The following is a 14,987-nucleotide window of genomic DNA, read 5'->3' as shown; positions in this document are numbered from 1 at the left end:
AATTACAGATCTAAACATTGAGAAAAACTTTCTTTTTACTCTAGAGCAGCAGTTCTCAACCTGTGGATCATGACCCAGGAACTGTATTAAAGGGCTGCGGCATTAGTAAGGTTGAGAACCACTGCCCAAGAGTATTCTTTTTACTATATGGGCAATATTAAGATATAATTTTAAACAGTAGATGGCTAGGAATAATCCAGATGTCAAGTACTCAAGTCTTTTGGCACTGGACTTAGCCTGTCCCAAGATTTTTGAATAAAAGGGGCCCTGTCTCCTATCAAGTACAGAAGGAAATCAGCCTGTCTTTTACACCAGGAACTCTCAGTTCTAATTGGCTGATGGCCATTCTATTAATAGTATTACATATTTTAAATGTCATTCCCATTCATATGAACAGAATACATAATTCATCACCTTAGCTGGTTACTGAGCCCACTATCACAGTTTTAAAAGGGGCTAGAAATTTTTTGTTTTTGTTATTGTTTTTTTGGAGACAGAGTCTTACTCTGTTGCCCTCAGTAGAGTACCCTGAGTTGCCCTCAGAGAGTCCCTCACAGCAACCTTAAACTCCTGGGCCCAAGCGATCCTTTTGCCTCATCCTCCCAAGTAGCTAGGACCACAGGCACCCACAACAACGCCCAGCTAGTTTTTAGAAACTGGGTCTCTTGCTGAGGCTGGTCTCAAACTCCTGAGCTCAAGCAATCCACCCACCTCAGCTTTACAGAGTGCTAGGATTATAGGCATGAGCCACTGTGCCTGGCCCTGGAGCTAGAAATTTTTAAATCTCAAATTAGGCCAGGCTTGGTGGCTTGGTTGTGTAATCCCAGTGGTCTAGGAGACTGAGGAGGGAGGACTACTTGAGGCCAAGAGTCAAGATCAGCTTGGAAAACATAGCAGGCCCTGGTCTCTAAAAAAAAGTTAAAAAAAAAAAAATAGCCAGGTGGCACCTGTGGCTCAGTGAGTAGGTGCTGGCCCCATATACCTAGGGTAGCGGGTTCAAACCTGGCCTCGGCCAAACTGCAATGAAAAAGTAGTCGGACGTTGTGGCAGGCGCCTGTAGTCCCAGCTGCTCGGGAGGCTGAGACAAGAGAATTGCTTAAGCCCAAAAGCTGGAGGTTGCTGTGAGCCATGTGATGTCATGGCACTCTACCGAGGCGGTAAAATGAGACTCTGTCTCTACAAAAAAAAAAAAAAAAATAGCCAGGCTTTATGGTCCAGTTCTGTATTCTAGTAGGAGCACTTGAACCCAGGAGTTTGAAGCTCTACTGAGCTAGGATCACACCACTGCACTCCAGTCTGGGTGACAGAAGAAGACTCTGTCTCAAAACAAAAACAAAACAACAACAAACTCAAATTTCCCAAACTAAAAACATTGATGAAACTATGCCAAGTATAAAAAGTCGAGAATAGAGCGGCGCCTGTGGCTTAGTCGGTAAGGCGCCGGCCCCATATACCGAGGGTGGCGGGTTCAAACCTGGCCCCAACTGAACTGCAACCAAAAAATAGCTGCGCGTTGTGGCGGGTGCCTGTAGTCCCAGCTACTCTGGAGGCTGAGGCAAGAGAATCGCTTAAGCCCAGGAGTTGGAGGTTGCTGTGAGCTGTGTGATGCCATGGCACTCTACTGAGGGCCATAAAGTGAAACTCTGTCTCTACAAAAAAAAAAAAAAAAAAAGTCGAGAATAATTTTCAATGTTCTGGCAAGTACTTCACAGGAGATTTCATTTTCCTTGTCATCAAAGTATGAAGCAGGAATTAAGATTGGATAGTTCAGCGACCTCACATCTGCTTTGACAAATAGAACATTTTCCTAAATCACACAACTGTTTTCTTGTTAGCATAGCTGAACTGGAGCCGCAGAATTGGGCTTGGGGTCTTCAACTATAGCTTCTTCCCCTTTAGCCTAAAACAAGTCATTCAGATACATTTTGAGGTCTGGAAGCCTTTTGTTTTCCTGCCCTGAACAAGCAGAACCAGGGCTGGGTTGTTGTGTTCAAGTTTGGAGGAAGTTGCTTGGGGTTCCTAGAAGGGGGGAGGGTTGACCAAAGCCCCCCCCCCCCTTTTTTTTCATTCTGTCCCTTTGTAACATATCCAACTTATGTGGCTAGTGCAGGAAGGTAGAGGGAAAACGGACACCTCCAGGCCATGGAGCCCTGCCAGAGCTTTCACCGGCTGGCCATGGAGCCCCAGCAGTGGCTCTTAATGGCCCCAGCTGTTGGCGTGCAGAGATGAAGCAGTGATTCCTGACACCCTGACACCTCCAGAGAGCTGCTGTGTGTAGAATATATGAGACAGCTTCTAGAATGAAATTCCTGGCAGTGGGTTATCACAGGGATTACCTTTCACAATTTCCAAGGGAATGCTGGCCTCTCCCAAAACTTTGGTTGATACTTAAGCAATTTCCACATCCCTTCCTGTGCCCAGGCATTTCCAAACTGTTCTTGGAAGTTTTGTTTGGGAGATTTATCTAAGATTCTAAAAATACACCAGAGGTTGAAATGCTGTTAGTCATCAGTTCTAGGTCCTCTGTTCTTCAAGAGGAAGCTACCTATACCTGGGACCATTTTTAAGTGCAGAAAATCAAGGCTATGTGGAATGAACTTCCTCAGCTGTCTGCCCCCTCTTCTCCCCAATGTAAGAACTCATCTATCGGCATGCACACCTTCCGCCTTCCCACTCTCCCAGGTGTTTCTCTCCCCTTGGTCTTGACATAATCCCTGGTCTCCTCAGGTGCATTTCTCCATCATCTTTCAGTCTGTTTCTCTACTGGCTCATTCCCCCCAATGATTGCAAACACATTCAGATCTCTTAACATGAAAAACCCAAATAGTTACCTGGCTTATTGTACCCTCAATGAATCCCCAACAATAAAAAAAGAATGAAATGACTAAACAGAAAACTAACATGTCAAAAAAAAAAAAGAAAAAAAACCCAAATAGCATCACTCAATCTTCAGCCTCCCTGTAACTGAAGTCACAGTTGCTCATTCCTGCAGGCTCTCCATGTGACCTTACTTGACCTCTCCACAGCCTCTGGTTCGGCTGAGCACTTTCTTCTTGGACTAGCCTCTCCCTCCTGGTTGTCCCACTGTTTCTCTGGTCAGTCTTTCTCTGTTCTTTTCTGGCCCTCTAGCTTGCTTTCTAAATGCCAGTGTTTCCCAGGACCTTGGCAATCTTACCATTTTTGAGGCTGCAACTAACCACCTTCATGCTAAAGGCCCCAATAACCCAAGAACCTAACAGAAAATTCCACCTGGATCCTCATATAGGCATCTCAATCTGAAAAATGTTAAAAAATAAACTATCTGCATCATCTACCCCGAACAAGCATTATCTTACACCAAAATCACTTAAAACAAAAATCCTGCAGACTAGATAAACCACTTCATTGTACATCTGTACTTCATATATAAATTTATCATAGTAATCATAACACTTTGTTGCATTTTTTCCCATATAAATGCCTATCCGCCCAAACTTAAAGTCATTCAAAAACTGTCTCCTTTACCTTTTGGAGAAGTAGTACCACAGTGGTTAAGACCCTTGGGTCTGGAGCTGTCGTGGCACCTATAGTACCATCTAAGATAAGTCATTTGATTCTCAATGTCCTATTTACCTATTTGTAAAATGGGGAGCACAGTAGCACCAACTCAGACGGTGGTTATGAGAATTCAATGATTTAAGCTATAAAGCTGGCAATTTGAACATTAGCTTATCTTTTCTTGGGAGGGGGATTTATTTGTTTATAATAAAAATTGCTTATTACCAGCATCTTAGCTCAGCATCTGACATAGCAAAGGCTCTAAATTAATGCGGAATGAGTGAATAAATGAAAGTTTGTAGAATGAGCTTACACATGGAGATGTTTACCTCTAGTTCCACCAGCTGGCAAGACCCCTGCAGTTAAAAATAATTCCACCATATCATCTCCAAACCTGGCCTGACTACAGAGGAAATCAGATTAAAAATAGAGCCTGCTGAGCTTGATAAGAAAGACTGATCTGGGCACATCCTGTCCCCTCTATATTCTTACAAGCCTTCAGCGGTTCTTGTCTGATGCCTAGGAAACTAAAATGACCCTTGGCCAAAATCACACCAGCATATTCTGAAATTAGCTTTCAACAAAGGTTCTACTGGCTGTGAGTAGGTTTCCTGGATTTAGAAAAGAAATTTTTTTTTTTTTTTTGTAGAGACAGAGTTTCACTTTATTGCCCTCGGTAGAGGGCCGTGGCCTCACACAGCTCACAGCAACCTCCAACTCCTGGGCTTAAGCGATTCTCTTGCCTCAGCCTCCCGAGTAGTTGGGACTACAGGCACCCGCCACAATGCCCGGCTATTTTTTTGTTGCCGTTTGGCCGGGACTGGGTTTGAACCCGCCACCCTCGGCATATGGGGCCGGCACCCTGCTCACTGAGCCCTAACCAGAATAGGTAATCAGGAGTTAGTTCAACATGTTTTAAGAGAGAATGATCATTAATGATTTCATAAATGTAATCTGTGACTACTGAAAAAATTTCCTATGGTCAGAATGTCTATTATAGTTGGATATAAGAATGATCTGACTGCACATTTGTACGAGTGATGGCAGACAGATTTTGTAGGAAGTTGGCATAGAATTTAGTTTTGAACAGATCTGCTTTGAGACTTGAACCTACAATTTAACAAGCTTATGCACTCCTGGACAAATTACATAACCTTTCTGCATTTTAATTTCCAGAATGGTAGTTAATACTACCACCAATTTAGTTGAGTTGTTCAGATTAAATAATGCATGCAAAGTACTCATCCTATGGTAACTAGTAGCTGTCATTGTTAATAGCCACTGTCTTATCTCTTAATTTCTAAAACTTTCCATAGGTGCTGTGCTGCCCCTGGCATTGGGTTTGGCTATCACTGCTTTGCTGCTTCTCATGGTTGCTTGCCGACTACGCCTGGTAAAACAGAAACTTAAAAAAGCTCGTCCCATTACATCTGAGGAATCGGACTACCTCATAAATGGGATGTATCTATAATAAATGTAACTGAAATAGCTTCGGAGCAAGGACATGTTTTAATTGTGTATGTATAAATTACAACTTTTTTTTTGTTTTTAAATAGCCTAGAAGATTCTGCAGATCTCTAACCATGTCTTTATTATTTATTATAAAAAGATTTTCCTTAGGAAGTATGGAATGTTTTGAAATTTAGAGAGGAGTTCATATGATTAGAGACTTTTAAAACTCTAAGTCTGATTTTCATAAGTTGTCCCTGAAAATAGAAATTTGTACTAGCTGGAGCAGAAAATTCAGTACCTCAAGAGATGGTTTTAGGTTGGGAGCATTTAGAAGCCCCTGGCAGTGTTGGGCCACTGCGGGCACAGCCCCCTCTGTCCTGAGGGCCTGTTCTCCATCCTATAAGCTCCCCAGGCTCTCCTTTTCCTTTCCCCTTCAAAATCTGTTTCTGAAGTGATCACAAGTGACTTTAGATGTTACCTATAGCAGGTGTATCTAAATTATAAACCTATGAATAGGTCAGTGAGCCTCAGGGAGGATGAATGTGGGTTCTTCCTAGTGCCTCTGAAAAACCCAAACTTTGGATTACCAGCAACTCAGAGGTGGTCATAAAATGAAATAGGAAATCAAAGTGGAAGCAGACCAAAAATTTCAGTGGAAACTTAGCTGAGGGCAAAATGAACGTGGACAATACTTGATCAACTCAACCCCCTTCCGTGGTCCAAAGCATAGCAACTCATTTACAGAGTCACTGGTTTTCAACATTAATCTTTGTTGATGAAAGAGAAAAATACAAATTGAAAATCAGAACTATTTGAGTGGGTTGTGGTGTACAGCTTTTGGAACAATCTCACCATGTTTAAGTATCAAGAGGTTCTTTCAGCCAATGGAATGAGCCAGTTTTTTCCACTTTCTTTTAATGCTATAAAATGTAATAATGTGCCATCAAACTAATGCCAGGCTTGTTTTTCACAAATTTGTCTTTACAGAAAACTGTCATCTAGCTTAGTATCTTTCCCCTTTTGATTTTAGGTTTTTAGAGGCAAATTATTCTAGTTATTACTTAATACTGTGATTATACTTTCTGGAAATGGTTCTTCTGAGAGGAATATATAGTAAGTATGGTGCCTGTCTACATTCACATGATGTTCCTATTTACTTTTTTTCACCATAAGTGGCAATTTTTTTAAATACTTGAAAAACAGTCTATAGAGTCTAGTACACTTTACTTTTAGACTAAACTTAAGGTAGGTTCCTTTAGCAAAGGGCTTAAGTTTAAATGGAGGATATAACATATCAAAATACATTAACAGATGGAAAGTTCTTAAAAAGTAAAAGAAATTAGGTATTATTTTTGTTTCTTGAGAAACTCAAGTATTTTGTTGAACGTTTAGAATTAAGCAAAGATTTAAATTTTTCAAGGGCAATTTAGAGAAATGAACTATGTGAATGACTTTAAGATGTTTATATATGATGCTGTGCAGTTTGTTTTTTATATAGAAAGATGTCACCTATAGCCATACCCAATAAAATAAAAACTGATGAGGCATGCATCTTTCAGTATGTCTTTTATACATAAACACTATTTAGTGTTAAATACTTAAGCTGTCCTGTATCTATGTAAACAATATTCCTTTAATAAACTACTTTATTCTTAACCTTTGCTTTACCTTTTAATATAATCATAAGTTGCCAATGATGACTGAGCTATTACTACATTATTTGAATTTAATTGTATCAAATTTTCCTCCAAGGGGGAAATTGGGGATTACAGAAAAGCAACTTGCTCAAGGCCATAAAAAGTATATTGGAGGCCATGTGTGCTGACTCACACCTACAATCATAGCACTCTTGGAGGCTGAAGCAGAAAGATCACTTGAGCTCAGGAGACCAGCCTGAACAAAAGAGACACACACAACCCCCACTGTCTCTACTAAAAACACAAAAAATAGACGTGGTGATGGGTGCCTGTAGTCCCAGCTACTCAGGCGGCTGAGGCACAAGGAAGATTTCTTGGGCCTAGGAGTTCGAGGTAGCTATGAGCTAAGCTGATGCCGCAGCACTCTAGCCTGGGCAAAAGAGTGAGACTCTGTCTCAAGAAAAGATAAAAAACAGTATACTTAAGGGAAGAATTACATCTACAAAATATTCTATTATCTAGATGGACTAACTGGACTTTATAAAGTCATCTCAGCTTGATTAAAGTGGTTCTGCATCTAAAACGAGTAAAAATAATTTTAAAGAGGCTCGGTGCCTGTGGCTCAAGCAGCTAAGGCACCAGCCACATACACCTGAGCTGGCGGGTTCAAATCCAGCCCAGGCCCACCAAACATGACAGCTGCAACCAAAAAATAGCCGGGCGTTGTGGCAGGCGCCTGTATCCCAGCTACTTGGGAGGCGGAGGCAGGAGAATTGCTTGAGCCCAGGAGTTGAAGATTGCTGTGAGCTGTGATGCTCCGGTACTCTACCCAGGGACATGGCTTAAGGCTCTGTCTCAAAATAATAATAATAATTTTAAAGAGAAAGGTCCACAATTTCACTTCCAAACATGTTCTTGTGTTTCACACCTCTTCCCAAAGGACCACCGAAACCATCTCTCTGAACACTTAAACTTACTTTTTCCTTTCATTTTCAGTAAAAACAGCAACTTCTCCTTTTTAATGTTCCAAATCACCTGAATACCAAATGTATTTTCTTCCATAGGAAAATAACAGAATTTTTTTCATCTTTCTCCGCCTCACAGTTCCCTATAATACTTACCAACAGATGGCCATTCTTGTTGCTTTTTACTGTATTTTCCCTCCACCCCAAAATAAAAATGCCTATTTCTATTTGCTTTCAGTTCTGCTGTTCAAGGCAGACTGTGTTGATGACTTTAACTGTTAATCTACTACAGTGTGCTGTGCCCAGAACGCTGGGCTCACCTTCAGATGTGCCCTCACCATCATCGCAAGGCTTCTTAACACAGCGTCTGAGCCTTGGATTCTGTAATTTGGGGTTGCTGTTAGATTGTATTGTCCCCAAACTCTCTCATGTTTTAGTTCTTTTGGGATTGTGCCATTTTGCGCTTAGCAGATCTACTTCTATCATTTCTTTTCTGGACCCCAAATTTTCTAGTTTTTCTCACTTAAAATGAGTGAGAATTTCTACAAAGAACTACCCAAGCTGAATATAGAGAAGGAAAAGCTTAGTGTGCACTGTTCTGTTAACAAATGTTCTCATCTTGCTGGCTTTTTCAGCACCTGTATTGCAGACTTCTCAGTTCCCGGCTTCCTTTGCTCAGCTCTTTTGCCCTACTGGATCCTAGTATTCTAAAGACAAAAAGTGAATTATTTTAAGTTATACCTACTTCAATGGCTAAACACTTACAGATTCTTAGGCTAAACATGAAACTACCAAGGACAAAAGTAAGGTTAGACATCCCAAGCTGAATTTTTTCAAAGATGGATTGAGTGATTAGAATTTAGTTTTTGCTATATTTGCTTTATTATTTAGGTCTAACTAATCATGTCCTCATTCCTACTTAATTCTCAAACTCCATCAGTTTCTTAACTTAAAGAAATCGACTTGTAATACGGGGTGGATATAAAGTCCACGTGCAATTTACTATGTTAAACTAGTTTAAATTGCATGATCTTTATGTCCACCCTGTATTATTCAGTGTAAAAGTCAATCATTTTACAAAGTTATTTCAAAACAGAAAATTTCTCAAAACATTTTAATACAAAAATAATTTTAACTTTTACAAAAAAGCTTTAGGAAAAGTAATTGTGTTGCATATAGAGACTTTTAAGTATAAGTGTTCTCTGGTCAGGCGTACTGGCTCCTGCCTGTAATTCCGGCACTTTGGGAGGCCAAGGTATTAGGATCATGGGAGGCCAAAAGTTGGATAAAAGCTTGGGCAACATAGTGAGACTCCATCTCTACAAAATATAAAAAAAAAAATTAGGTTACACCAGTGTATGTAGGGTGCCAGCCACATACAGAGGCTGGCAGGTTCAAACCCAGCCCAGGCCAGCTAAAACAATGACAACTGCAACAACAACAACAAAAAATAGCCGGGCATTGTGGCAGGTGCCTGTAGTCCCAGCTACTGGGGAGGTTGAGGCAATAGAATCGCTTAAGCCCAAGAGTTTGAGGTTGCTGTGACCTGTGACACCACGGCACTCTACCCAGCGCAACAGCTTGAGACTCTGTCTAAAAAAAAAAAAGAAAAGAAAAGAAAAATTGGCCATCTGTGGTAGTCTGCTTGGTAGTCCCAGTTACTCTGGCAGGCTAAGGCAGGAGAATCACCAGAGCCCAGAAGTTTGAGGTTGCAATGAGCTCCAATAATACCACTGCACTCTAACCTGGCTGACAGAGTAAAACCCTGTCTCAAAAAAAATGAGTAAAATTAGAATAAAAACATAGACATGTCTTATCTCTGATCTACACACATACATAAATTTAACTCTCTTAAAGAGAAAAACTCTTAGACCTAACTAAAATCCATTACTTCCATTTCTAACCACGCATTGATGTTCCCTTAAAATCCATTCCTATTTATTCAACATTGTAAAATCTTAATTCATAAAAGTGTAAAGTCTAAAAGCAATGCTTGAATAATGCTGAAGGCATAGCATTTGTCTATACTATTCAGGTGGCATTTAAGTTTATCTTATCACATCTATAAACTGTTTCCTCAACCAGACTGCAAACTACTTGAAAGTAAGGGCCTTTTTCTATCCCCAAAACCTAACAGAGATTTATAAGAGAAAAAATGCTGGCAATAGGTACGAAGGACATAGAATAGTAGTTAAGTTTAAAAATTGGAGTCCTAAAGAATATTTGACCTTTGCGTCTACTTCAAATGATACTGAGTTCTGGACCACAAGGGTTCATGGCCTGGGTCCCAAGGCAATCAACAGCAACAGCAAAGTGAAGCCAGCAATAATGCTAGTTTCCTGTGTCTAAGACCTTCCCCAAGAAGAGACACTTGTGAAAATGTCCGCATAAATTTTTGAAGCCATTTAAAAGAATACAGAAATAATGCTATGACTTTTAAAAGTTGCAGAGCAAGGGAGCGTCTCATGCTAAGGATTTCCCTGCCAGACAGAATTATGCATACTTGCCCCCAGCAGATGGACTCCATTGAGAACACTAGTTCTGCTCATTTGAGAGCCTTTATTTCCTCAAGTTCTAGAAATCTTAGAATTTAGATCTTATTATAAAAGGTATAAAATCATACACTTAAACAAGATCCCAAAGTGCAATATCTTCTTAGAAACTTACTTGTAGACATTATGTTAATAAGTCTGTAAGTGAGAGAGGTTTTGAGAAATGTTTATCTTCAACACTATTCTTTCCTGACATTAAGGCAATTCATTCACCTGCCCACTTATTCAGCATTTGTTGTACATCTACTGTAAGAAAGCCCTGTGCTAAGCAGGCAAAGAGAAATAAATGATGACTGAAGTATGACCCTGGCCCTGAATCAATGCAGTCACATTCTACAATGCATAGTTGGATTAATGCTACTTACCTACTTAGATTTCACAAAATAGACCATTAAAGAAATAATTTTTTCTCTGTAATCTTAGCATTTTGTATCTGGTGGACTTACAGTTCTATATTCAAACACCATCAATATCTCTTTTACTTTTAACTTTATTTGGCAAAGCAGCACTGCATAAACTGTTCAGTAACTAGGACACAGCTTACACAGCATGTTAAATTCATATACATTATCAGCAGCAAATTAGAAACAAACAAAAAAAACCCCACTAAGCTACAAGTCTCCTATAATTTTGAGAGAGAGGAAGAACTATTTCAGTTACGTCCAATCTGAACAGCTGAGTGTTTACAGGACATGACCTGCCATCTTAAGGTTTAATATTTACAAATGCCTAGTTTAAAGTAACAAAGCAGCTGATTGTATCTACAACATGCTATTCTATGACACCACATCGAAAGCTTTAAAAAGAAAGCTCATCTCTATTTTTTTAGTAGCATCTAACAGACATTCAAATACCAAAAATCTGAACTTGTGAATGGTGTTGTTATCCAATGCACAAAAGCAATCTGATAAATACCAGAACAGAATTAAGTGTCCAAGAAAAGAAAAATCACTCCTCAAAATCAATTCATGAACTAAGTTTTCCATTTTGCAGAACACTTTCTTTTAATATTTCAAAGTAAAATGTGGGCATGTTAAAGTAATAGTACACAACTTTATACTTTGTATCCTTCCTCTACCAATTTGGCTCTGTGCCTCTTTGAAGAATTTGAAACCCTAATAAAACCACACATTTTCATGCTGAAAATAATAGTGTAACAAAGTCCAAAACAAGCTGTGATGATGTTGGTTTTCGAAAAGCTTTAAGGACTGAGATGAGCAATCCACTATAATATTATAGACTGGTCAAGCCGATGTTGCTTTTACAATTCATCCCTGGGGGGAAAAAGAGAAAAAAACGTTAAGTAAGAGTTACATACTACACAATCTGGCTTAATAAAAGTGTAGATACAACTATTAAATCAATAAAAATTCACTGATCCTCAATCAATATATTAAAAAAATAAAAGCACAATCACAAGTCCCTAAGTCAAAGCAAAATAAGAAGTCAGCCATTCCAAACATCTTTCATGCTACACCAGAATGAAGTAGGAAACCTAGAAGCCTGAGTTCTTTATTTTTTAATTCTTTTTATTTATTTATTTTTATTTGCATTTTTTGTTGTTTTTTTAATTAAATTGTAAACACATAGATCATGTATACATTAATGCATTTATGGGGTACAGTGCGCTGATGTCATATAGAATTAGGAACGCTTACATCACACTGGTTACCTCATCTCATTTACTTAATTATTGTGTTAAGACATTTATACTCTATGCTAAAAGATTCGACATGTACCCTTGCATTATGCACTGTAGGTAGATTTCTTGGCTGGGCACGTTGGCTCACACCTATAATCCTAGCACTGTGGGAGGCCGAAGTGGGTGGATTGCCTGAGCTCAGGAGTTCAAGACCAGACGGAGGAAGAACAAGACCCTGTTCTCTAAAAATAGCCAGGCATTTTGACAGGTGCCCATAGTCCCAGCTACTTGGGAGGCTAAGGCAAGAGGACAGCTTGAGCTCAAAAGCTTGAGGTTGCTGCGAGCTGTGACACCACAGCACTCTACTGAAGGCAACAAAGTCAGGCTCCATCTCAAAAAGAAAAAAAAAAGATTTCTTCCTTCAAGATCAAAAACTCAGAAAAATTCTAACTTTTAGGCTTAGGATCACCTTAATACTACTTATTAAAAAACTGACAACTTGAGTATTCAGAGTTCAAATTTTTTTTTAAAGTTACATTCACAGAATTGGACAAAAATTTAGTCTTTTGCTTAGAGTGTCTATTAACAATTGTGGAGTGTGTCACTTTCAATCCAAACTCTCCGGGAGAAAAAGGCACCATCTGTAGGTATAATATAGCTGTCAGCTGATTTCATAAGGCAGCTTTACCAGCTCCAAAAGAAAACCCGTCACTCAGCCAGGTGCAGCACTATGTCAGCAACTACCATTGAGAGGGAGAAAGGGATAAAAACGCAGTCCAAAATAAAGTGTACGGTATACAAACTGTACCTCAACAAAGCTGCTAAAAGTGAAAAATAAATAAAACTGCCCAAAACAGCCTAGATGCCTCATAAATAATAATCAAGTGACAAAAACACCATTAAATACTCAAGTATTTGGGGATAAAGAAGCATGATGTTAGCAATTAAATTTCAAATGATTTAGGGAAAAGAAAAAAGCATTACACTTATAGATGGAGTGACGAAGAAATGTGGAAAAACACTAATAAATGGTTGACTCTGGATAAAGAAATTTAGGAGTTCTTTTTACTATTCTAGCAACTTGTCTGTAATAAAAACCGTAAGTTTTGAAAAAGTTGTTAAACAAAAATCCTCTCCAACTAAAAAATGCTTTAATAAAGGAAAAGAAATTAGGTTTATAGATGTGAATTCTAAGATTTAGAAACAAAAATTTCTACCAGTGCATATGTATCTTCTCACCATTCTAATACTCCAAAATCTTAATTTTTTCCTAATGTTTAAAATTCTACATAACCCTATCTTTATCTGACTTACATTCACAATGTATGCCCTACATTGAGAGGCTGAGGTGGCCAGATTGCTTGAGCTCAGGAGTTGAAGACCAACCTCAGCAAGAGCAAGACCCCCGTCTCTAAAAACAGCCAGGTATTGTGACGGGTGCCAGTAGTCCCAGCTACTTGGGAAACTAAGGCAAGATGATAGCTTGAGCCCAGGTGTTTGAGGTTGCTGTGACCTATGATGCCACAGCACTCTACCCAGGGTGACAAGAGTCTGACTGTTTCAAAGGAAAAAAAAAAACCTCTTTCAAATTGCTATTAAAAAGAAAAGAAGGCCAAGTGCAGTGGCTCGCATCTGTAATTCTAGCAGTCTGTGGGGCCTAAGTGGGTGGATTGTTTGAACTCAGGAGTTCAAGCCCAGCCTGAGCAAGAGTCAGACCCTGTCTCTACTAAAAATAGAAAAAAACTTAGCCGGGTGTTATGGTACACGCCTGTAGTCCCAGCTACTTGGGAGGCTGAGGCAAGAGGATGGCTTGAGCCCAAGCGTTTGAGGTTGCTGTGAGCTATGATGCCATAGCACTCTACCAAGGGCACAGAATGAGACTGTCTAAAAATAAATAAATAAATGCACAGTCAACTCATTTTTTTATGTATGCCTAGCATTTTAAGAAGACATCAAAAAACAAAAAATTTAGGAAATGATAAGCTTTAAACATTCCTCAGTTTAATAAATCTGACAATTGAGTCTTGAAGCTATTAAACACAAAAATAGGCCAGGTACTGTGGCTTGCACCTGTAATTTCAGCACTTTGGGAGGAAGAGGCAGGAGGATCACCTGACACCAGGAGTTCAAGAACAACCTGAATGAGACACAGTTTCTACAAAAAATAGAAAAATTAGCCATCATGGAACCATGTGCCGGTAGTCCCAGCTACTTGGGAGGCTAAGGTAGGAAGATCACTTTAGCCCAAGAGTTTGAGGTCTTGTGAGCTATAACAACGCCACTGTACTCTAGCCAGGGTGACAGAGCAAGACCCTGTCTCAAAAAAGAACAAAAACAAAAATTTCACCAGAAGATTAATAAAATATTGATTTATATGTATGTGTGTGTGTAATATGAGAAACAGAGACATATATTAATCATGGCTGGACAGTTTCCAGACAGCCCGTGTGTGTGCATGTATGTGTGTGTGTGTGTATAAAAGTGTGTAGGTATTAAATTTCTGAAGCAACTAATACAACTATTACACATCTATAGTCATGAAAATACTACCACAGGTTTTCCGTTATGGGCTATAGCCTATAGATACGGCATCCTTTCACCTTCTATTACCTACCAAAATTACAGAGACATCTTCCAAGTATAAGGAGACAGGAGCCTACATTCAAGTTTGGGGCTTTATTCAGTATCAGAATTTTGCATGCCCATTAGCTCTCATTTTTTTTTTTTTTTTGTAGAGACAGAGTCTCACTTTATGGCCCTTAGTAGAGTGCCGTGGCGTCACACAGCTCACAGCAACCTCCAACTCCTGGGCTTAGGCGATTCTCTTGCCTCAGCCTCCCGAGTAGCTGGGACTACAGACGCCCACCACAACGCCCGGCTATTTTTTTGGTTGCAGTTTGGCCGGGGCCGGGCTTGAACCCACCACCCTCGGTATATGGGGCCGGTGCCTTACCGACTGAGCCACAGGCGCCGCCCTCATTTTTTAAAAATATATTGTCACACCTCCTAGGCAAAAATTGGATCTCACTCTCATCAGAACGCTGCGACTAGCTCTAGATCCCTCAGTAAAAGAAGAATGGAAAGCTGGTGAGAAAAAAGACACTTTCCTAAGAAAGCACCATGAGCTGTTAATCTCGAGTCTGAAAGAACAGAAATCACCTAGCCTGACAAGAAGTTGACCAAAGAACAACTTAGATGATAG

The 14,987-nt window shown here is 39.6% G+C and overlaps 2 protein-coding genes across 2 annotated transcripts in view; one reads left to right on the top strand and one right to left on the bottom strand.

Annotated features, from left to right (window-relative positions):
* LRP11 (LDL receptor related protein 11) overlaps nt 1-5,031 on the top strand; it is a 39,010-nt gene extending 33,979 nt beyond the window's left edge. The window contains exon 7 of the mRNA XM_053591588.1: nt 4,854-5,031. Within this exon, the coding sequence (XP_053447563.1) occupies nt 4,854-5,008 (155 nt within the window). The 3' untranslated portion in view covers nt 5,009-5,031. The remainder of the gene's footprint in view (nt 1-4,853) is intronic.
* A 5,584-nt stretch (nt 5,032-10,615) lies between these two features.
* Nucleotides 10,616-14,987, bottom strand: part of PCMT1 (protein-L-isoaspartate (D-aspartate) O-methyltransferase) — a 48,808-nt gene continuing 44,436 nt past the window's right edge. The window contains exon 8 of the mRNA XM_053591593.1: nt 10,616-11,417. Within this exon, the coding sequence (XP_053447568.1) occupies nt 11,405-11,417 (13 nt within the window). The 3' untranslated portion in view covers nt 10,616-11,404. The remainder of the gene's footprint in view (nt 11,418-14,987) is intronic.

Source organism: Nycticebus coucang, chromosome 5 (genome assembly GCF_027406575.1).
Source record: "Nycticebus coucang isolate mNycCou1 chromosome 5, mNycCou1.pri, whole genome shotgun sequence".
NCBI lineage: Eukaryota > Metazoa > Chordata > Mammalia > Primates > Lorisidae > Nycticebus > Nycticebus coucang.
The sequence above is the reverse complement of the archived record's forward strand: the minus strand, read 5'-3'. Positions and strand labels throughout refer to the sequence as shown.